The following is a 25,057-nucleotide window of genomic DNA, read 5'->3' as shown; positions in this document are numbered from 1 at the left end:
CTCAAACAAGTTCATTGAATATTTTACATTTGGAGCACGACTTAAAAGTTTTCACAGCTTTTTGGTTGAAGGAGGTAAACAATGTTTTAAAGTGAGTTTTAATTCCAAAAGAAGAGGAATTTCAGAGTCAGAAAATGTGACGCTGACCTCCAACAGCTGCAACACAACAAACTGGTTTTGTTTGGCAGCTTAAAAAGTGAAAAAGAAGGAAATCAGTGGTGCTGTCAACAGAGTAGCGGACCATTAAACTCCCGGCGAGGTTTGAGTAATTAATTTATACATCGTGATATATAAAGCCTAATAATCTATGTAATATCCGAATATTGTTATTATTATGATGGAGATATATTATTCACCTCTTTACATTTACTAATAATGATGTCCCAGTCAGAGGAGCGTGTGGCAGCGCTGATTGGAAATGTTTCTATTCGGGCAGCACCGGTGGTAAAAGAGACGCTGACGCTCCGGTGTCGGAGCTGGATAACAGTAAACAGCAGAAGACAACAACATTTTATAGCCTCGGCTGGTATTCCGTTTAAAGAATTTCACGATTGCAGAGTGTATTTATTTTTGGATTATGTTTTAATGATAAATTTTGTAGTCTAAACATGTTTTGCTTTGTCACTATTAAAAATCAAAACACCACAGAGTTTTATCAGCTCCAGGCATTGATACAATAGTCTAAGATCAATTCTCCGACTCAGACGTGTGGACTTCACGCTGACTCAAATTTGCGTACACGAGCTGAGAGCAGACGTGATAAATGCCGAGGCTTGTGTAGAAATCATCTTACGCCCACTTTACGCTCACTTTCTGACATACGCTCGTTTGATAAACGGGGGCCATTCTCACGGCAAGTTCACTTTTCATACATGTGTGCAGGAAAAACAGCTTACGCAATGTTTTTGTGCGTACGCAGCGTTGATACATGAGGCCCCAGGGCTCCACAGTAACACCACACCACCGACAAAAATAATAACATTACATAATAATAACACAAAAATAAAGTTTCAATAAAACTGAAAGAATTCCAATGTGCTTTTACTATATCCGTGCAACTGGTACAGTTAAAGTTCCTTGGAGTTATGTTGCTATAGGGTCCCTCAAACAAAAACAATAACAAAAGACTGTGATGATGTTGGGAAGTAGCATGGGATGAGGCAGAAATAATGTAATGTGTAATGTGTTTATTTATGTTGCATTTTGTCTGATTTGTTACCATTTTGTCATTTTAATAAAATTGTTGCAAGTAACATTAGCTAACATTGCATTATTTGCTAGCTTACTATTAGATGAGGGGGCTTCCCATATAGCCACTGTAGCTAATGTTATGTGGTGGATTGAATTATGGGGTAGCCCAGCGCTGCTGTCCATGGTTAAAACAACCATACTAAATTATGTTGATGTATTTTATACTTATTAGCTTGGTAGCTGGCATGAGCATTCTGTTATAGTATCACATTGTAGTAAGCTGGATTCATATCAATAAATTAGGTCTCTACTGGATTACTGTGTTGCAAAATGGCATGCAACTAATGGCAAAATGATGCTGTCTGGCAGAGGAAAATGCTGTTTTACTGTCACAGGGTACAATTCTGCAACATTGAATTATTTACAATCACTCTCTGATGTACCATCTGGTGTTTCCTGTGTTTCCCCAGAAGTTATTCAAATTCAGGGTATAAAGGGGATATGATGCCACTGAGAGGTGACCAAATGAAATGCACCGATACTTTAAATAAAATTACAGATTTCTCCTGTTTGTTCTCCAAACAATGGTTTGAACATTGTTGGAAACATTTAGGGTTAGGGTACATACACAACTCAAAAAATATCAAACCTACATACAGCTGCTGGTTTTTAGATAATAGACATTTTAATGTTGAAATGTTCCATATTAAACCTTTAAATAACAATGCATGTTACTATTACAAAAAGCGGCTACAATTTTTTTTGAAGCGTCATTAGTAGGTTTGTTTCATATGATGCCTCAATATCAGAAGCCAAGTGACAAAATGGTATGGTTTTGTAAAAGAGGGGAAATAATATCTCAGAAAATAACCACAAAATGACACCCAGTAATTAATTCTAATTAATTAAACCTGTGTGTGTGGACTGTGAGATGCTTAACTAAACCACAGTGATTCCAAGTGAAGTTGAGTACCCAGAGTGTTCATGTGCCAAACCACCATGATGACAGAAAAACAGCTATTCTCTTCCTGTAATTGTTCCTACAGGGCTTATTTTGGTAATGGTAGCTCACTTTGTTTCCATGATCATTTGTGCACATTGACAACTAACAATTCAATTGAGAATTAATCTACCATTTGTGTTAAGATTGGCATCTATTTGCAACAGAAATTCACACTGTGACCACACAGTGCTTTAGGACAGCTCTGACAACATTAGTGTGAGCTCTGGTCATACATTATACCAAGAGAGCCGTGAGGACTATATTTCAACAAAAAGGACTCAAAGGGAGGTGAGTGTGATAAAAATTCATTATATGTTTAAAGTCACAGGGACTCACCTTGTGGAAATTATTTGGTTGATTGAACGATTCTCCCAAGAATGACAGAAATACATATGGACAGAATATTTATGTCTACTTTAAGTTGTTAGTTATGTGTGAAGATGCAGCTGGTATTCAGTGCCAGAGGAGCTGACTATTCTTGGAAAGAGAGAAAGAGCTAAAAAAGGAGGAATCTGCTTACTGCACAGCTGTCTCTCAAGACATCAAACTTGCGTTGTATCTCATCTCTGTGTGCCTAGCAGGTATGACAAGAAAGACAGAGGGACACATTTCACTGTCTGATTTATATAACATCAAAAGAGACATCACCTTCAGTATCCTTCTACTTTCTGTCTCTCTCACTCTGAGTACAGTGATCTCCTCTTCAGCCTCTGCAGTGGTGTCCTCCAGCTCAGTCTTGGCCTGCTGTAGTTGGCTCTCCAGAGCGTGGCGAGCTGCCTGCAGATTGCTGATCTGGGATTCACGCTCCTGCAGCGACAGGGTCAGATCTGTCACTTGACGCTTAATCTCCAGCTTCTCTTCCTCGTGCTCCAGCCCAATCTACAAATGGAGACAGAAAAGGGCCATCAAGGGTGAGAGAAGTGATTAACCCCAAGGTTCAGATACTGACCATTCACCTTGACTCTGCCTCGATTCGTTGTAGTTTTTGATTGAATCTGACTTAAAAATAGTAACGATTTTAAAACCATTTTTGTGCCAGGTACTACAAAATTACCATAAGACATCTGCATTGCGCCAATGAGGCTGTTGATCAATACCAGCCAGTCAATGACTGAATGATCTAGTTTGAGATTTCTTGCCTTTTAAACTCCCTGAACAAGAGCTCAAACTGGTGTATGTTGGACATTACCCCTAAAAAACTTCAGATACATGCCGACTGGATATGTTAACAGGATGCAGGAATATTTTGTGACAACGGAAAACAGTCACACCCTCATCATTTGAGCACTGGGTCAAACTAATTTTCAGCAAAACAGGATCCAAAAAGTCATATTTGTATTATGTTTCTGAAAATATGATCTCACATCACACACAGTGTGAACATAACCCTTTAATTATGATTAATTATTTCAAATATTATTTTTATTATAATTTTTCTTATCTTTTTTCCCCAGAGAATCTTAAAAGGAATCTTTTTGTTCTATGCTTTTGTTGAAGTTGAGCCGACATGCATGTTTTGTATCCTAACACTGTTGAAACAAAGCAGCTATTTTTTTATTTTTAATTAGGGAGTTCAACAAGTTAGCAGACTGTCGAGTCAGCAGTGCACCTTTCTCTCTGCTCCACACCCCGGGAGAAATAAGGAGGCTACGAATGTAACTTTAGTTCTATGAATTCCTCCTGATTGCCAAAGATGGTATGAAATACCTGGATGACAATGAACTCTAGTGTTTAGGAAGAATAAAACAGAACTTGATGTAACCAATTGATGTGTAATTGTACAGCAATATGTAAACTGTTTACGGTTAGGGTTACTAATTCTTATTATGACAAGAGGTCATCTTATGTGTGTTATTATTTTATTATTCATTAATAAAGTTGATTGAGGTTAAGGTTCTATGAATTCTGGATAAACACCAATAATTTCAGCCATCCAGATATGTCATTGAGTATTAAAGAATTTCACTGGCATTAGCTACTACTAAATACCTGGTATTGTGACATCAATACATCGTTTACCTTTTCTAGCATTCAACCTAGTGGTTAGAACCTATACATAATAATTAAATCATGGATTTATAAGCTGCTGGGTCTTGATGCATTCATTATAATGTTCATGAAATATTATATATTTCATGAACATTTAGTCAGAAGAGCTATTAAATGTGTGTTACATACATCAAAGCTAGATCAGTACAAATAGAAGTGGTCTAGTAATTATTATGATTTGGCACTGAAACAGACCTAGGCATAGAAGTGACACATTTGGATAGTTAATCAGAAAGAAATAAGTTGTTTAACCTGTGTGTCTATCCACACATGAATCCCACTTTACAACCCAGTTTTTTCCTCCATCTCCCTACAATACCTCCTCACCTCGCGGAGCCTAGTTTCCTGCTCCATCACACGGGTCTTATTGCTTTGCTCCTGCTGACTCATCTTCTCTAGATGCTCCTCCAGTTTGGCATTCTGGGCCTCCAACTTCCCAGCCTGAGACTCCAAGTAGAACTTCTGTTGGCGCAGCTCTGAGATCATCTCCTCCTGGGCTTTCCTGTCAAAACCACACATACTTGTGGAAAAAAGTTCAATAGGAGGCAATGCAACCTGATATTGTGTTATTATGTGTACATACACTCTAAACACATCCAATAAGTTACTTTACATTAACTTGCAGCCACATGCTCTTTACCTAATCTCTTGTCCATCATCTTTTATTATGCTCCTATGACTGAAGCTAATATTTTTTGTGATAATCAGCTTTCACTTGAATTTCTTTGGTGTATTTCACAGACAGAGATCCAGAGAAATGTGAACATTTTTCAAATGTTTTTCATTTTTACTATCAAACAAAATTACAGTAATTTGGTATCAGTACTTACATGTTTTTCTGGGTGTAGATACTGCTGTTGGCTGCCAGTTTGTTGGCCTCAGACAGCTCAGCAATTCTCTGCTCAAGGCTGTTCATCTTAGAGTCCATAGCATTTATGGTCTGAACAGAAATTATGATTTACGATATAGCTTGTATTTTATTCAAACATTCAGTCAGATCTTCACATCACCAACTTAAATTTTGATCCGATTGACCATTCGCCCGAAATCAAAAATACAATATTTATCAACCTAGACGGATTTTATGTGAGTAGCCCAGTGTGGGGGATATCTGCCATAGAGATGTCTGCCTTCTCTCGAATATAATGGAACCAGATCCCATTTGCCTTAAAAAAAAACATTTTAAAAACTCAGCACCAACGTCTCTTTCCAGAAATCATGACCCAGTTACTCAAGATCTGCAGACCTTTTGGTGAGCAGTTTTTTGTTGGAACTACTTTTTCCTACTTTAGTTCCAACATTAAACTGCTCATAAAAAGGTCTGCAGATTATCTTGAATAATAAGAGGAAAGAAATAGAATGTTTTAATTTCGGGTTAAACTGTCCCTTTAAGGCTCATTATTTTGTGCTCGAAAATAACCTACCCAATATGATTCCAAACAACAGAAATCTATGTCAGTGTGATAAATGCTAAAATACGCCTGAGATAGTGTCGCTGCCAGGCTGGTCAGTTCTTACCGCCTTCTGTTCACTGATGATGCTGCACTTCTCCCGCACCTCCTCCTCATATTTGCTCTGACTGGACTCCAGCATCTCCTTATCAGCCATGTCCGCCTTCATCTGGGCCTCCAACACCTGCTCAATGCCAGGCAGCCCACAGAACCATAACCAGGATATCACTTAACAGGACAGAGAATGGCGTGAAGATGACATACTGTAGATCTCCCAAGCATAGAGTACACCCACAACTCAAACAGCTAAAGTATGACCTCCAAACATAGAACAGATCACTTCCTGTATGTACAGTACATCAGGATATACCTGCCTGTTGTTTTATGTCTGTATATGTGTTGGTATTCTGAAAATTTTACCTTTATCTTGTCTTCAAAGAGCTTCTCCTTTTGTTTCAGATGAGTCTCCAACCGCTGGGCTGTGGCTTGGGTCTCTCGCAAATTCTCCTCCAGCGCCTACACAAACATTAGAATGTTATATGCACACAAAGGCTAAAAATAGACAAAAGTACTTCCTTACTACTAAAAAACAGCTCACATTTGTGATAAGTGCACTACTAAAAGTACTTCCAAATCATGAACACTAAATCACAATAAGTGATGGTTCCTGCTGGTAATGTGTCTCACGGTGTTTTGGAAAAATGCAGTTATAAAGAGCTTTTTTTTTTTTTTTTTTTAAATCTCAAAAGGGGATTTTGAGTGTGTCAAAGCCAGTAAGAGATCTGATCACCTAACCAACACACAGGCATTTTTTTAAAGAAGTTACAATGTGTTTGACCCAAGTGCTAATAACTGCACTTCCTCGACTGGCTTTTTGAGGCTGGCTCCAAAAGGGATTCAATCCTCATTAGCACCCATGCTTAATTGTCAAACTTTACAGCAACAATTTGTTTTTGGCCTATTGGTAAATTCCCTCTTCATGACAACTGTGAGGGGGTACAAATTTCATACAACTTACCCATTTAATTACTTTATTTAAAAGGTTTAAAGTTATGCAATTCAGGCCAGGTTTTGGTTTCACACTGCAAAAGGAATAAGACTTTAAGAGACAATTCTACTGGACACGTACTTCCGCGGCTCATTTTGTTTTGGTTACGCTGCGTTGTTAGGCCGGCCGGAATTTAGAATTTAGGTTCGGATCAAACTGAAAAGTCCTCAAGTCCGGACCAAACGAGATAGGTGTGAAAGCGCCCTAAGTCACTGCCAAGATGGCGACAGCTGAAGCCACTTTGAGCTTTATTTCAGCTCTTCAAAAACTAACATCATGAAGACTAGTCTATGATTTGACCAGTCATGGTTGACAAGGCAGAGAATTACTTTTTTAATGTATAAAACCCAGAGACACAAGCACTATGACCCCTGTCTGTGTTACTGTGGATATGTGAAATAATTGGGTGTAAGTACGCATTAGCCAGCATGTCATCCACATTAATGAGATCAACCCAAGAAGCAAAAACACAGGTGGAACAAAAACACAATAATCAAATGAAAACCTAAATGGAACACAGCAATTACTATTACCTATAAACTATTAACATCTCTCCTGCACGCCCACATTGTTGTTTTTCACTTGGCTAATTAGACCTCTGATCAGGTTGAAGCTGGGCGTCGGTATGCAGCGGAATAACGGTTGTGACCAAACTCTACAAAGTCAAATGAATCATAATTTGTATAATTATATACATGAATCGTTTAATTCATCCCACCTTTACAAGCAGGATAGTGTGAGAGAGATGTTGATAAATCACAGTCTTTACATGCCTACACATACAGTATCATACTAAATCACCTGTGTGGGTGTACCATGGCTGACGGGGACAACATTTGGTAAAATATATATATGTATATATATATATATACATAAGTACACACACACACACACATATATATATAAGTACAGTTTACATCAACATCTTTTAAAAAGACAGTCAATTATAAACATAAGGATATTTTCTGAAATATTATGTAAAATAGCACTTCCTCTGCAGTGATGACAATGAGCTATGTTTATCTCACACCTCCTCTGATTATTTTAGCTCCACACAAGTGGTGAAAGGTGGGTTACCAATATCTTATCTGCCATCTGCTGAATCTGCTGGGCCTTGCTCTGAATCTCTTCCTTCAGCTTCGTCTCCCGGCGCTCGACAATCTCCAGCCTTTTCACCTGGTTCTCCAGAGTCTTCCTACCATCCTGCACAGAAAGGGCACAAGTAATGCTAACACAAACACAAGCATTAACTGACTTCTCGAATATATCTCTTTGGTTTTAAAAAGAGCAACAGTCTGAAATTCTGTTTTTTGCTATATGGACATCACTGCATGTTTTGTAGAAATGCTAATTAGATTTAATATTTTCCCGTCAAGGAAGGATTGCTGAAATATTATAGCAGCTGCATCAATTAGCCTTGTTAGTGATGCACCTCTCCAATGTTTATATCTCATTATTCCAAGTTCCTTACAATGGTTCCAAAGAGCCCATTTGCATTCATGTGTGATGGCATGAAAGGTCTTTGACCAAATGTGTGTTTTTCTTTCCTCCGACTCCAAATTAATCTATGCTAATGACCACATTTCCATGTCTAGTTCTTGATATGAAGTGCTGTTTAAGAAGAACTTGTAACAACCCAGCTCATAAATAAAGTATACTGAATTTATACCTCATACTGTACAGAGTTCTATTAAAGCTGATGTTTGTGTGACTAGGCCACCGTACAATTCTTATATAAATAAATGGTTCAGAGACAGATACTTATGAAACAATATTGAAAATAATGAAAAAGTTGCCTGATGGTATCTGCACTCCTGCACATTGTGGTAAGCAGAGAAAGATTTAAAGTTTGGACTGTCCTTGTCTGTTCCTGTGTATTCCCTACTATTTCCTACCTTCTCACTTGTTTATATTACATTGGGACTGAGCACAAACAAACAAAAAAGTCCTGTTTAGAGTCAATGTTTAGATGTTTGTAACTTCATATTAAAATTTTGCTTTGAGGAATCTTCATTTAACCCCTTACACTGTAATAAATTATTCTGTAGTAATTTAATTTTACTTTATATATTTGATAAAATGTATTAAATATAAATGCATCCTTGATTTTGAGGCAGACCTGTGGGCCCACCCCCCGCAGAGTAGGGCATAGGGGTCGGGTGCAGTGGGAGTCGGGCAGCAGGCGAAGGCGGGTACCTGGGCGTGCTGACCCCCGGCTCCAGCGGCTAGCTCTGGGGATGTGGAACGTCACCTCGCTGGCGGGGAAGGAGCCCGAGCTTGTGCGGGAGGTGGATCGTTACCAGCTAGAAATAGTTGGGCTCACCTCCACACATAGCGTGGGCTCTGGAACCAAACTCCTGGAGAGAGGCTGGACTCTCTCCTTTTCCGGAGTTGCCCAGGGTGAGAGGCACCGGGCGGGTGTGGGGATACTCACAAGCCCCCGGCTGAGCGCCGCTGTGTTGGAGTTCTCCCCGAGGAACGAGAGGGTCGCCTCCTTGCGGCTGCAAGTCGCGAGGAGAAGGTCTCTGACTGTTGTTTGTGCCTATACACCGAACAGCAGTTCAGAGTACCCGGCCTTCTTGGAGTCTCTGGGTGGTGTCCTGGAAGGGGTACCGCCTGGAGACTCTATAGTTCTTCTGGGAGACTTCAACGCTCACGTGGGCAACGATGATGGTACCTGGAGGGGGGTGATTGGGAGGAACGGCCTGCCCGATCTCAACCCGAGTGGTGTTTTGTTATTGGACTTCTGTGCTAGTCATGGATTGTCCATAACAAACACCATGTTCGAACATAGAGTTGCTCATAAGTGTACCTGGTACCAGAGCACTCTAGGCCAAAGATCGATGATCGATTTCATTATCGTATTGTCAGATCTGCGGCCGCATGTTCTGGACAATCGGGTGAAGAGAAGAGCAGAGCTGTCAACTGATCACCACCTGGTGGTGAGTTGGATCAGGTGGCGGGGGAGGATGCTGGACAGACCTGGCAAACCCAAACGTGTAGTGAGGGTGAACTGGGAACGTCTAGCGGAGGCCCCTGTCTGCAGGGTCTTCAACTCACACCTCCGGAAGAATTTCTCCAACATCCCGGGTGAGATTGGGGACATGGAGTCCGAATGGGCCATGTTCAAAGCCTCAATTGTTGATGCGGCTCGTAGGAGCTGTGGCCTGAAGGCCGTTGGTGCTTGTCGTGGCGGCAACCCAAGTACCCGCTGGTGGACACCAGCGGTGAGGGAGGCCGTCAAGCTGAAGAAGGAGGCCTTTCGGTCTTGGCTGGCCGAGGGGTCTCTGGAATCAGCAGACAGGTACCGTTCGGCCAGAAGGGCTGCAGCTGTGACAGTCGCTGAAGCAAAAACTCGGGTATGGGAGGAATTCGGGGAGGCCATGGAGGAGGACTCTCGGTCGGCCTCAAAGAGGTTCTGGAAAACCGTCGGGCATCTCAGGAAGGGATAGCAGGGCTTGGCCCAAGTTGTGCTCAGCGGGGGCGGAGACCTGCTGACCCGACCTGTGGATGTCGTCGGACGGTGTAAAGAACACTTTGAGGAACTCCTTAATCCAGCCAACACGTCCTCTGTAGAGGAGGCAGAGTCTGAAGACTCAGGGGAAGACTCACCAGTATCCCTGGCAGAGGTCGCTGAGGTAGTCAAAAAGCTCCCCGGCGGCAAGGCGCCAGGGTTGGATGAGATTCGCCCTGAGATGCTGAAGGCTCTGGACACTGTTGGGCTGTCATGGCTGACACGCGTCTTCAGTGTCGCGTGGAGCGTGGAGGTCACCACCCCGGTCTGCCACTCCACTGGCACTGGCCAGTGGAGTGGCAGACCGGGGTGGTGATTCCCATTTTTAAAAAGGGGGACAGGAGGGTGTGTTCCAATTACCGTGGAATTACACTCCTCAGCCTCCCCGGAAAAGTCTACTCCAGGGTGCCGGAAAGGAGGCTCCGGCCGATTGTTGAACCTCGGATTCAGGAGGAACAATGCGGCTTCCGTCCTGGCCGTGGAACAACGGACCAGCTCTTTACCCTTGCGAGACTTCTGGAGGGGTCATGGGAGTTTGCCCATCCAGTCTACATGTGTTTTGTGGACTTGGAGAAGGCCTATGACCGTGTCCCTCGGGGAGTCTTGTGGGGGGTACTGCGGGAATATGGGGCACCGGGCTCGTTGCTACGAGCTATCCGGTCCCTATATAACCAAAGTGAGAGCTGTGTCCGCATACTCGGCACAACGTCAAACACGTTCCCAGTGGGTGTTGGCCTCCGCCAGGGTTGCCCCTTGTCTCCGATTCTGTTTGTGGTTTTCATGGACAGGATCTCAAGGCGCAGCCGGGGGGAGGAAGGGATTCGGTTTGGTGACCTAAGAATTGCATCTCTGCTTTTTGCAGATGATGTGGTTCTTTTGGCTTCATCAAGCCGGGACCTCCAGCACTCGTTGGGGCGGTTTGCAGCCGAGTGCGAAGCGGTTGGGATGAGAGTTAGCACCTCCAAGTCTGAGGCCATGGTTCTCTGCCAGAAAACGGTGGACTGCCCCCTCTGGGTGGGGAGAGAGGTACTGCCTCAAGCGAAGGAGTTCAAGTATCTCGGGGTCTTGTTCACGAGTGAGGGTAGAACGGAGTGTGAGATGGACAGGCGGTTTGGTGCAGCGTCAGCAGTGATGCGGGCGTTGTACCGGACCGTCGTGGTGAAGAAAGAGCTGAGCCGGAAGGCAAAGCTCTCGATTTACCGGTCCATCTACGTTCCAACCCTCACCTATGGTCATGAACTTTGGGTAGTGACCGAAAGAGCAAGATCGTGGATAGAAGCGGCTGAAATGAGCTTCCTCCGTAGGGTGGCTGGGCTCAGCCTTAGAGATAGGGTGAGGAGCTCAGACATCCGGAGGGAGCTCGGAGTAGAGTCGCTGCTCCTTTGCGTCGAAAGGAGTCAGCTGAGGTGGTTTGGGCATCTGGTAAGGATGCCTCCCGGCGCCTCCCGTTAGAGGTGCTCCGGGCACGTCCAACTGGTAGGAGGCCCCGGGGAAGACCCAGAACACGGTGGAGGGATTATATCTCTCTCCTGGCCTGGGAACGCCTCGGGGTCCCCCAGGAGGAGCTGGGCGTTGTGGCTGGGGAGAGGGACGTCTGGAATGCCCTGCTTAGCCTGCTGTCCCCGCGACCCGGCCCCGGATAAGCGGAAGAAAATGGATGGATGGATGGATTTTGAGGCAGTTGTTTAAGTAACTTGCATTAAATATAATCTTCATGTGAGGAAGTGCTTCTCTAAATCAAGAGAATTTTGATTGAATCCAACACAATAGATTTAGTCCATTTTTAATTGACAGGCACATCCTGTTAAGTTGTTATATTGCGTGCAATCTGTTGCCTCAATTTTATTGAGTAGCTAAAAAGTAGTATCTTTTTTTACAGTGTAAGACAGCGTGCTGAACCTTCAGCACTAGTGGGCGCTTTAGTGGGCTCAGTTTTAAGGTTACAGAGACTATATCATATGGTATCCGAATATCAACTGGTGCCAACCAGGTTGTGATATCCTGTTGAAATAACACTCCAATGTTAGGCTAAAGTTTAGTGAGGGATTAATCGACATGCCAATTTTTAAAGGTGTCTGTTGACTTCAAGATATTGAAGTGAATATGGGTTCTCTGGAAACACACGAGTCTCCCCATTAAACATACCCACTATGTGCTAATACCATGCAGTTTGGGGCAGAAACCATGCTGTTTTTTCAAATACTTTATAAATGTGTAATTTTCACAATATATTTGAATATTTCTGCATACAGTCTCAGAATTGCAAAAAAAATTATATTGCTTGAAACCTGAAACTCTTGTGCATTCAATGAGCCAGTTTTAATAAATGTTTTGTGTGATTTATGTTTGACCCAATTTTAGCATTGTACATTTTTTTTAAAGCTTCTCCTCACTGTACAAAAATCACCTGTTGTGAACTCTAGGATAATCACAGACTCATGAAACTTCACACAACAAACCACAAACTAGAGACCTAGTTGTATTCAGAGGATGTATCGTTTTCTTATGTTTAGTGACCATGTGGGGGTTTTCTCAGCAGTTTACACAACAGAAGTGCCCCTCATCCAGAGGTATTTTTGACAATTTTTATCAATTCTCGAGGGGCCATACAAATTTAATTTAGCTCCAAATTTGATAAATCCAATAAATAAATAAATTAATTAATCATAAATTCATTGATGAATCAATTAATTTATTTTTATTACAGAAGTATGACTAGAACAACATCACACACAGTACTGAACTGCATCTCAAATTAATCTTCAGGTTCTATTTGGCATCTACTGTGGACCTGCTATATTCCCCCTAAAGAGACAAAAGAAACAGAAGGGACTGACTAAGCAAGAGGCTGCCAGACAATAGTAAATCTCGGACTAGTTTTTAGAGATCCTCCCGATATAAAAGTCTGCTGACACCAAGCTGATCTTCTTACTTATGAGTCGTGAGTAATATTAGCTGGCTTGCTATGTCTTGTTTCAATATAATCATAACAAATGAACGTGTAGTGGTGTTCATATTTACAAAGGTGTAGAGATGAATTGCATTCTAAAACTGTAGGTGAAAAAATACCAATTCTACGTAATGTTGCTTTTATGAATAGAATTATATGAATTACAAATAGAAAATTCCATCCATTTTCCTCCACTTATCCAGGGCCGGGTCGCGGGGGCAGCAGGATAAGCAAGGCATTCCAGATGTCCCTCTCCCCAGCCACAACATCCAGCTCCTCCTGGGGGTCCCCGAGGCGTTCCCAGGCCAGACGAGAGATATAATCCCTCCACCGTGTTCTGGGTCTTCCCCGGGGCCTCATACCAGTTGGACATGCCCAGAACACCTCTAATGGAAGGCGCCTGGGAGGACCCAGACCAGATTCCCAAACCACCTCAGCTAGCTCCTCTCTACGCGAAGGAGCAGCTGCTTTACTCCGAGCTCCCTCCGAATGTCTGAGCTCCTCACCCTATCTCTTAGGCTGAGCCCAGCCACCCTATGGAGGCCGGAGGTGCTGACTCTCATCCGTACTGCTTCGCACTCGGCTGCAAACCACCCCAGTCAGTGCTGGTCTGATGAAGCCAAAAGAACCACATCATCTGCAAAAAGCAGAGATGCAGTTCTAAGGTCACCAAACCGGATCCCTTCCTCCCCCTGGATGTGCCTTGAGATCCTGTCCATGAAGTCCACAAACACAATCGGAGACAAAGGGCAACCCTGGCGGAGGCCAACACCCACTGGGTAGTGTGTTTGACATTGTGCAATAAGGTGGCGATTCATGGAGGAGACAAATAGAAATATTCAACAATTAAATCCAGCAATCCTCCATTCCTCTTAAGAAGGAAGGCAGCAGAGCTAGTACACAAAAACAACTACGACTAAACTACTACGCTTGTTTTATCTTCACTGGTGCAAAACAAACATCACCTCAGGTTTGTTTTGCGTGAGTTTGCCAATTGCTGCAGTTGGACGCTGAGATGTTCACAGTTCTTTTCAATGGCATCGGTACTAATTAAAAAGGCTGCTATACCTAGATTTCGCTGTTAAAGCCTCTGCCTCTGTGATCAATCAGCTGATCCACTTCATCAACAGTAACAAAGATAACTGGGACCACAACAAACAAACACTTAATATTCTGAAATTCAAATTGTCAACCCCACAGCTGGCTTTCCCTGTAACAATTTGGCCACAGTTAAGCTCATTAACAGTCTCCAGCCTGCTACTAGGTTTTCACCGAGTCTTGTTTTCTGGTGCAAGAGGCAGATATAAAAGCAAAACTAAATACTGGAGACAATAAATTAGTAAGGTGAAGCAAAATTTTAAGAAAAATGCACCAATATCAATGAGATCCTTACACAGCTACAGATTTTTTCCCTTTTTTGTTATTTATATGTTAAGGCGTTCACCATTTACCCAGTGAATTTGGCCTAAAAGAAAACTGCACAGAAACAGTTTGTAAATATTATAGCAGGAGCAGGAACAGAGGAATTACTAAGCCTCTGTAGAATCAGAAGTTAGTAAAGTATAAGTTAATAATAGTGGAGTGATTAGCTTCAACTCATCAGTCTCACTCGTCTTTCTGTGTTTTCAGATCATTGACTGTCAAAATTGTACAAAATGAATACAATAGGACTTGGGGTGTCTTTAGTCTGTCTGGCATGGAATGGGCGAAACTCAGAGTATGATTGAGTTGTAGAGCACATCAATGGCATTTTTTCAAATCAGCTTAAAGAGCCTTTGGTTTAGTTTTACCTAACAGAAATGGGACAGCAAGTTAGCTTCACAAAACAGGAAATAAAAAAATGAGATGGACACAGGCGGATCTCTTTTTCAAATTGAAATTTACTGTTTCATAAATGCAGGCTGTCTGACATGCCATCACAGCACAAGTGTTCCTCAGAAGGTGCAAAAACAACATGTTTACAAGAGAACATATGGGCTCTTTGTACTTAGCAGATACTAATGCCAGATTTATTTATGCAACACTTTAAACAAAGAGGTCTGTAACGTAACAAAGCAACAAATGACATGATACACAGAACAACAAATAAAAATCAACAGGATGAGGGCCAGAACACATATATGCTAGGCTGCGTGTAGGTGTACTGTGTGCGTGATAACAGTGGTGTGTGTGTGTGTGTGTGTGTGTGTGTGCGTGTGGGTGTGAGTGTGCGTGTACCTCAGTCTCACGGAGGCGTCTACGCAGGCTGTCACTGGAGTCTTCCTTGTTCTGTAGCCTCTCCAGATCTCGCTCCATGCGCTCTTTGGCTGCTCTCATACTTTGAAGGAGGTCTGTAGCCTCAGCACTGGCCTTTAATGACTAAATGTTAAGAGGAAAATATCTTTGAAAAGCATGCGCTTGTATGTTATTTGCACAAATTTAAAAGTGATAGAAAATGAATATAAACCTTGTGTAATTTACAACATCCCATATTCAATCTCTATTGATGGCTGAATGAGCTTTATGAACCATTTTCTTTATTTTCTGAACCCACTGGATGGTGCTCTCTGTTCAACAGCCAACTAGTCAACAAATACAACCAATGGTTCATGAAGTTTAGACATCGCTACCAATCTCTGATGCAACATGCCATTGTAGAATACAAATCAAACATGTACCCTGTAATAAATGTATGAAATACATAAAATGAATCAGTTATATATGCATCTGCATCACCTGCTTAGTACCCCAAGCAACACCACTGACACTAGGTTACAATGCATTGGATTGTACCCTGGTGAATATACAGTTCTGCAGTTCTAAGTTCAGTGGCTGCTAGTAAATAAACTGATGCATGTTATAAGTCAGATGTAGACTAATTCCAGATGTGGCTTCAGTTAGCCTTCGGCACCACAACCTCATGTGCTACTGGCAGAAAGGATGGTACCTTAAATATTCGTTTCTAGGAAAAGACAATTAGGATAAAATTATCTTTACGAATGAGGCAAAACTGTTTGACTGCCCATAATTAAGCAGTAACTCTAGTTTTAAAAAGACAACTTAATAGTTCCCAGGCCATAGAGCAAATCTGACTGTAGAATACAGTTTAAGAGAGAGACAGAGAGAAAAAGAATGAGGTCAGGGAGGGTAAAGAAAGAGTTTATACACTCATCTGAAAGGGTAAAATGATGTTACATCGCTTGCATTTGGGAGCACAAGCTCATATAAATTATTCATCGATTTTCCAAGCAAAAATATTCTACCTTGGCAAGCTTCTCCTGAAGTTCCTGGATTCTGGTCTGCTGCTCAGTACTGGCCTAATAAGAAAAATACAGTCATTGTGATATGTGAAGATGGATTTTTAAAGTGATCATCCTTTGTTCAAGTGACTTGAAATGATCAGTGTCCTTATTGAAACATATTGTGCTATCCTCACTAATTACATAATCTAATTATAATTTAATGATTTTCATTTTCTACAGTACCTTCTCCAACTTGGTGACCACCTCCTCTGCATCTGCTTTGCCCTGCTCTTTGACCTGTGGAGATATGACACACTCTGAGATCCCTCCTGGCAATGAGCATGGGAAGAAACCTCATAATAACCATAAGTGAGTTAAATATGATATTGTTACATTGAGGTTCACACTGTGATAAACCATAACTCTTTCTATGTAACAGGATCATTAACAGCTTTAGTTAAAGTGTAGACCTTCTGCATCCTGTGCTGGTAGTCAGCAGCCTTCCTCTTAAGGTCCTCATTGGTCTGCCGAGACTCTTTCAGCTCAGACTCATACAGGTCGCTGCGGCGTCGGGCAGCAGACAGGTCCTCCTCCAGTTGTCTTATGGAAACTCGCATCTCCTCAAGCTGGGCATGATATTCCTGAATAAAACCACAGAAAGCCCAAATTAAGAGAGGATAAGAGAGGAGCAATAGCCCTACACAAAAGGAATATGAATATGAACATAAAGGAAAAAAAATTCCAATATCGCAAAAAAGAGTAAATTTGACTTAATAGAGCATATACTCCTGCCAAAAAAAACCTGGAATGGGACACAGCCTTTTTCAAAGTCTGGCTACTTGTGAGCATTTAATTTAGTTACAAAAAAATATTTGTTTAGCCGCCATTTAAAGTGTGTTCTACCAGTGCAACAAATGAGATAAATTGATTACTGCATGTCTCAAGTGAAAAAAGAGCTCTCCATCAAGCCCAATGTTGTTTGACCTGAACCTGTTTGAAGAAAATGTTCTTGTTAGAAGCCACTGCATCATTTATGAGAACAAACAAACTCAATAAGAGATGTATTTTAGATGCGCTGCTTGTACAGAAACACATTTAAACTTAAAAGGACGAAAAATGCTTTGACTGAGGTAATTAAAAAGCTTTTCTAAAATCCACTATGAGGGGTCCAAGCAGATAAGCTTGCTACCGGAGCCCTATTGTTTTTGTTGACATTGTCCATTGTTCATTCATCCTTTCTTTCTTTCTTTCTTTCTTTTTATTTTCCCCTGCAAAATGTGTTCATGCTGAAGTAAAAAAAATTACATAAAATGACACTCATTGAACTAACGGTTGGCACTATAACAACAAACAAGTTTAAGTTTTCACAATTATCTGAAAACAACTTGGCTTAGAGTCAAAATTCTTTCGACATTTTAATCTTACAATTATTTTGCATCTTTGCTCTAACGGTCTAATAATGTCAACTTTAAAAAAAATCTCAAAATCCCATTTTCAATAACTCATCACACTGTTGGGCCAAATGGCCCGGTACTTTGTTGATCTGAAATTGTAAAAGACCTTTGACGTTTTGCAATATGTTAAAATTTGCAACTTGCGTTGAGATATTAACCTGAAATCTGAGCCACATGTCCAGGAGTTGTCATTAAGCATATTAATTAAATTGAAATTATTCTCCACCTCTAAGGGGCTCCACAAATACAAAGTTTATATCTCCTAACTGGCTTCATGGCTTTAACCAAAATTTGTTGTGTACAATCTAGAATCATGATTTTGTTGATACATATGATTTGTTAAAGTGGACCTAGCTTGCTACAACAAATCTATATTTATTGACATTTCACATTTCAAACTTTAGAATTTTAATAATAAGAATAAAAATCTCTCGTACATTCTACAGAGCTGAAATCTGTTCAACACGTCCACTGAACTGTGACAAAGGTTTGCCTTACTAAAGCCTATGATAAATTCAGAAGTCCATCCCTCTTCATTTTTCAAAACATGCAAAATCAGTTATCAAGTCTTTATTTAAATGTGAAACATAGTTAACACACACACATTCTTCAGATACTAGATCATCACATGTTTCAAATGGTGTAGAGATCGGTCAAACGGTATGTCCACAGTGACATTCAGCATCTTAATGTGTTTTAAGTTTTAAAACAAATGTTTAACATGCATGGTGTGTGTTTTTTTTATAGTTAAACCCACTATAAAAAGTCAATGGACAGAGAAAGGAATGAAAGGGAAAAATCTGATCAGCCTTAGTCACTTAATCTGTTTAAAAGTAATTAGTTACGGCCTAACAAATCAAATTTCAACCTCCTCATCAGTGTACAGGGCACATCGTCCTGTCTGTCAGGCTAATAAAAAGTAGCATCCTTCTGCATCCAGGGAGACTGATGCTCAACGGACACACATTAGGACAAGTGAAGTAGACAACATCAGACATGGTAAAAGCAGTACTGAATCAGTTTAACTGAAGCGGAACAGGGGGTTACATATATAACCATGGATCTCGGAGTAAAGACACTGTCTCCCAAACCAGTTAGCCCATGTTGACCTTTAATTTGTATGGGCACTGACTTGTTAGGCAGTTAAGAAAAACACACAGTATAATAGTACCTGTGTGTCTGCTCTTCATTAATCATTTTGGCTGCACAGTGGCATGTTGACAAGTCCCATCAATGGGAATTGACTGGATCTACTGGGTACTACCTTACACCTGGTTGTGACTTCCCAAGGACATAAAAGCTTGAAATTAATCAAATTTTCACAAATTCTTCTACAAAACAATGACTCAGTAAATGAAAAACAAGGAAATTAAGCTTTCAATATGAGTAACTAAGGGCTTGTGGAGCGCTGAATCACAGTATTCTTTTATTATAAAAAACAGCTTATAAACAAATCTTCTGCTCTTGGCTCATTCAGGTTATCTGTTGCAAACATACTTGCTTCACTTGTGTTGGAATTTAGCCATTGTGGATAATTTATTCTTACTGAAAACATTTCCAAGAGACCGGAAAAGACATTAAAAATTCTGCGTCTAAAGTGGGTAGATACTCTCAACAATATCTCTTCATACTGCCGATTTACAGATTTAATACCTCCTAGAGACTGAAAAAGAACTTCAAATTAGTAGTCATCTGTCTATTCCTTATCTTGGGATCTACTTACGATCTTTATCGACAGTATCATTAACCTCAAAACACATTATGTTTATTCCGGCAAATCTTGTTTAACTCACAGTACAGTGATATCACCGTATATCAGGAAATTATATACAGCATTTGCATTTCTGTTAATTTCATGTTGTTATTGTTTGACTGGAAGCAGGATGAGATGGAGCTTGATATAAACATTTTCAACTCAACCTTGAAATCTCAATGAATCAACAAAGAATCTTTTAATTCAGGAGTGATGAGCCTCAGGTTTACGGCTGGTAAACTGGCACACTCTGCTGTTAAGGTTATCCCATGAGTTCCACTCAAACATATTAACTTTTTCACTCTTTCCCTCCAGCTCAATATACTTGCCCTTAATTATAAAATATGCTGCCTGTTACTTTCTTTCACAGCATCATGAACATCATCATCATGTTCGAGTGGATGAAGCAACAGAAACAAACAGTAAGCAACAAATGTTAGAACAACTCGAAGGGCACTCAAGAGTGCAGACCTCCACCAAGGCAAAATGGTGCCATGCCATTGATATCCGATTGGTCTGAAGAAGTGATCTTTCTCTAGAAAAAGGAGGCTTTGTTTGCAGTGAACGGTTCCTGGCAAAATGTCACGAAAAGTAAAAGAAAATATAATGTGTATTCTCTTCCCTGATTCAGATACGCTCCAAAATGTTATCTTCTAGGCTACACCCCCACAACAGACAAACAAACATACCAAATAAATTTGTGACGTCCTTGGTGGAAAAAATTACATCCACATCACAACATGCACTATGCTCCCTTCACAAGACAGCAACATAGTAATCTATAACACATTTTATGTGAAATTCTTATGCATATGGAATTTAAAGTGGTGGACAAACCACACCAGTGAGAATTTTTAAAGCCCATTGCGTGCTTGTTCTAAATACTTTACATTTCTGCTGATTACTTTTCAAATTCAATTCTCAGATTTAGCAGTATATAGCTGACCACGTTTGGTCAATGCAATTTTGCAATTTTGTGGGCAATGTGTTACAGGAATAGTTGATGGAAGTGTCTATGATGTGAATATTTAGGATATTGATAGTTGAATGTAAAATGCTGTAGTGGAATGCTTTTAAAAATGTTATAAAAATAAGTTAAAATACACTTAATGATAAAATAAACCTTAGAGGAACAATAGCGCTTTTGCACCACTCAGTGATTGGGTCCTAATGATAACCTTTGAAATGAAGTAAGGTCAACGGATTGTCCTAAGGAGGCCAGTTACAACATGTTTGAAAACAGACGCGTGCTGCGAATGTAGAAGAGGACAGCGGGGGAGCAGCCTCAAGCAGCCACGCTCCCCGAACAAAGTGCGATCACTCATTCAGTCAGTCAGTCAAATACATACCCCTGTGTTTTGGCTCATCCAAAAATATAATGTTTACACTATTTATCATACTTTAATTGTTGTAGCTTAATAGCTCTATGCGGCAATACAAGAATTATTCTTTATTTGCAAGTCTTCCACTCCCACTCACTCATCAACTGCAAAATCAATTTTAGCTTTAAACTCAGTTATGTTTTAGCACAATATCATGCAGTTGTCATAATCCGCTTCTGGCTTTCCTTCCTACTGCCAGCTCTGCTAGTACTTTTCCACTCACCTGCCGGCCACTCCCACCTCATCAGTGGAACCACATTCACCTGCATTCCCTCACCTGATTTAAACCCACTCTTTCTACTCAGTCTCTGCCAGATTGTCTTCAGCAGCATGTTAAGCTCTTGCGCATCTACCTTTCGATTGCTTCCCCAGTTTCGACCCTGCCTGTCCCTGACCCATACTTGTCGTCCCTGCCCAGGTAACCAGATCAGCCTACTGTCCCAGACTCCTCTGCCTGCTTGCCCCTTGTCTGTCTCCTACTTACTTGGATTCCATTACAGTAGTGATGTAGTGTGTATTTCTGAGGCTTTTACAATGTTCTTATTTTAAACCGAGTTAGGTTTAAACATTAATAAAAGTCAAACCAAGACAGCATTTTCAACCAACTCCTAGAGCTAACATTATCTTAATTAGCTAGCTAGCTAGAGCAGATAAAACTGTTTGCAGCTTAGAAATGCAAAGCATGCTTTTGTCTACCTCTGGCTGAAAATAAGGATCCATTTGTTTCAAGAATTACTATACATTTCATGTTGCAAATCTGCCACAGTTATCATTGTGCTCATACATGCTCAGGGAAAGCTTGACAACAATAAGAATTTGTGAACTGTCAGTTGACAGCTGATGTTGGTAATGCGCCAAGACTAATACCAAAGCCATAATAAAGGTAAAGAGGACTGCAAGCAAGCATTAATGTAAATACCAAACACTGCTTTTGTCAATGTAGTAGTCAACACATTTGTTTTTTTTGGTCACAAACAAATTAAACTTTTGTTGTTTACAACAAAACTATTTTCTATTCTCTTTCTATATTCTTATCTATTATCTATATAATCTTGATTATTCATGCATATGTACACAATACACACACATATTGAGTGCCCATGAAATGTCATGTCTTCTCATCTTTTTTGTTTTCACACAACCAAGACAGAAACCATGTGGTTTTTCATAGTTATTTGGTGAAATTGTCACTTTGAATGTGTTTTCAGGTGTTTCAGGTTTTCATGGGTTTCACACAGATTGCTTTTCCTTGAAAATGAATCTAGCCCCAATCTCTACTGTTTGTTGATCCAACACTGCAAGGTTTCTGCATGAAAATGATAAACACTGCAGTTGTATGACAGAGCGTGGGAGACTGATGCTTTTTAAGATGGAATGCTGGATTTAGCTGGTATAAATACCCTGCTGAGAGGCACCAATGGGAACACCGAGCCAGATAACATGCATGAGCAGCAAGCTATCCTCATAAAGCTGAAGACAGAAACTATACTCTAAATCATAATTTAGCCATAGAAGGGTTGCTATAAGAAGGTTTGTTATTTTTGACTCCCCACAGTTATGCACACCAAGTTCTTGTGTCGGGCTGTGATTAAAAACAGTCTTACAGCTGTTAGCACACCATAACTCACACCTGATGGGTTTGTGTTATGAAAGTGTTAAACTTCAACTTGTGCCTGAAGGCAGCCTACTGGCATACACATTTTTATTTGGACATGAGACATAGAACTATTTGCAAATCTATCAGCCGCTTAGCATTCAAAACCACAAATGTCAAACTAGCAATCTAAGTCCATAGTCATGCTTGCTCTGTGAGGCTGTATAGGTAGCTCAACAACAATTTTTGTAAATTTCCAAAACAGACAATCTGATGACATCCCCACTTTACCAAGCAACTGGACAGGGTATCCTATCTGTCAGGCTTCATTTCATTCATCCTTCATTTTTCACACAACAACTTTTCAAGTTCAACACCATCAAAGCCTTCGAGGAGAGACTGTCAAAAGGGGTCCCCTTTGTTCCCATATGTATGATTCACTGCATCAAGACAGCAAAGACATGCAGCCATAGAGGAGAGAGGTCAGGGTCATGCTACACATCCAAATGTGGCCATGCAGAACAGGTATAAACGTATTTGTCTTTAAACCATAGTTTGTTTCAAGTATACTAAATCCTTAAAGGATAGGTTCACATTTTTCAAATCTTAAAGGGGACATGTTTGTATGCTTTAATGTTCAAAAAACACATTATTTTTTTGTATTCACCCTCTGTCTGAAACGCTCCATTTTAGCATCTGTCTCTTTAAGTCCCCCCTCCTGAAAAAGCCAAGTCTACTCTGATATGGAAGAATTATCCTATCTTTATTCAAGAGCGTAGATTTTCAGTTTGAGAGCATAATTTGTCTTTCTCGTGCTCAGATTTGTTCTCCTCATGCTCACATTTTGCGCTCGCACTCAGATTTCTGCTGCTTTCTTTCAAAATGTGTGCGTGCACTTAAAAATCACATGCTTGTGCTCACATTTCTTCTTCTTGGACACAAACATTTTGCTCGCACTCAAATATGTCCTGTGCGCACTCAAATCTAAAGTCTACGCGCTCAGATCTCAACTCTGCGCTCTCAAAACTTTTGTGCTCGCACCCAGAACACGCATGTCCTCTCAGGTTGAGGTGTCTGCTCAGACTGAACGTGGTCCCGCCCTGCGCTTAAAGTAGTGTGTTTCACCAGCCAATAGGGAGACAGCTAGATTGTGGGCCGGTCTTAGGTGCGTTCCCTCGGCTTTTTGAGCGCTCCGTCGGGGCGGGTATATGGTCTGTTTGTAAAACTGCTTCTCTCTTAAAATACACCAATTTACCATATTAGCCAGCTATTTGAATCGTCACCTATTTAAAACGCAGCATATTTATGTAGAATTAATCTTAAGTAGTCCTAAAAAGAGTTATGGTAGTTTAGATTTTTTTTTTCTATTATTATTTATATATATATATATATATATATATATATATATTTTTTTTTTTTTTTCTTTTTTTTTTTTCTGTTCATTTGTACAGTGGTGTCACGATAGTCCAGTGGTGAAGTACGCTACCAACTGTTGCATTTTAAACCATGGGACGCCGGTTCGCATCCCGTCCACCGCACTCTTGCTGCATGTCTTATTATGATTTAAAATTTTAATTGATAAATCAATGTAACAGTAATACAATCCGTGTAACCAGCTGATTCTCTTATTGCAACGTGTATCACCGTCCTATTTACGCGGTCAAAGCCAGGGGGCGCATAATTAGGCTAATGTTGGTAATACTTTCACTTTCACAAGAAGAAGACTTTGAGCCGGACTCGGAGCGCGGCAGCAAATGAATGGGAGACAGATGGATGGCCAAAGACCTCAAGTAAGTTCATTGCTAAATGTTGCTACAACTCAAAACACATCGATCATATACAGTAGTTTCAATAACTGTACAGTAATCATTTTGACACTCGTACTTATCAACATATATAGCGGGCCTTCATTGTAACATGTACAACGAAAGTACAATAATTGGCAACGTATGATCGTACCAGCGGCAGGTCGGCACACATAATGATGCGCGAGCTGAAGGGAATCCCCGCTGACGTCACTTCATTCATAATGAGTTTCTGTCCCTAGTGCCGACAAAGGCTCGCTATATATGTTGATAAGTACAAGTGTTTTGAGTTGTAGCAACATTTAGCAATGAACTTACTTGAGGTCTTTGGCCATCCATCTGTCTCCCATTCATTCGCTGCCGCACTCCGAATCCTGCTCAAAGTCTTCTTCTTGTGAAAGTGAAAGTATTACCAACATTAGCCTAATTATGCGCCCCCTGGCTTTGACCGCGTAAATAGGACGGTGATACACGTTGCAATAAGAGAATCAGCTGGTTACACGGATTGTATTACTGTTACATTAATTTATCAATAAAAATTTTAAATCATAATAAGACATGCAGCAAGAGTGCGGTGGACGGGATGCGAACCGGCGTCCCATGGTTTAAAATGCAACAGTTGGTAGCGTACTTCACCACTGG

At 40.8% G+C, this 25,057-nt stretch overlaps 1 protein-coding gene across 7 annotated transcripts in view; it reads right to left on the bottom strand.

Annotated features, from left to right (window-relative positions):
* The window catches only part of LOC131975170 (citron Rho-interacting kinase), a 69,362-nt gene that overhangs the window by 31,507 nt on the left and 12,798 nt on the right, over positions 1-25,057 (bottom strand). For 4 of the 7 annotated variants that reach the window (XM_059337743.1, XM_059337746.1, XM_059337744.1 and 1 more), the window contains exons 5-15: positions 16,898-17,068; positions 16,671-16,724; positions 16,449-16,502; positions 15,424-15,564; positions 7,820-7,945; positions 6,115-6,210; positions 5,762-5,878; positions 5,074-5,183; positions 4,571-4,763; positions 2,876-3,073; positions 2,715-2,768 (exon numbers count right to left, since the gene is read on the bottom strand). In XM_059337743.1, coding sequence (XP_059193726.1) covers positions 2,715-2,768; positions 2,876-3,073; positions 4,571-4,763; positions 5,074-5,183; positions 5,762-5,878; positions 6,115-6,210; positions 7,820-7,945; positions 15,424-15,564; positions 16,449-16,502; positions 16,671-16,724; positions 16,898-17,068 — 1,314 coding nt within the window. The remainder of the gene's footprint in view (positions 1-2,714; positions 2,769-2,875; positions 3,074-4,570; positions 4,764-5,073; positions 5,184-5,761; positions 5,879-6,114; positions 6,211-7,819; positions 7,946-15,423; positions 15,565-16,448; positions 16,503-16,670; positions 16,725-16,897; positions 17,069-25,057) is intronic. The other 3 variants (XM_059337745.1, XM_059337747.1, XM_059337749.1) reach the window with 1 other exon arrangement.

Source organism: Centropristis striata, chromosome 7, assembly GCF_030273125.1.
Source record: "Centropristis striata isolate RG_2023a ecotype Rhode Island chromosome 7, C.striata_1.0, whole genome shotgun sequence".
Lineage (NCBI taxonomy): Eukaryota > Metazoa > Chordata > Actinopteri > Perciformes > Serranidae > Centropristis > Centropristis striata.
Note: the sequence above shows the minus strand (reverse complement) of the source record. Positions and strands in the feature narration are given on the sequence as shown.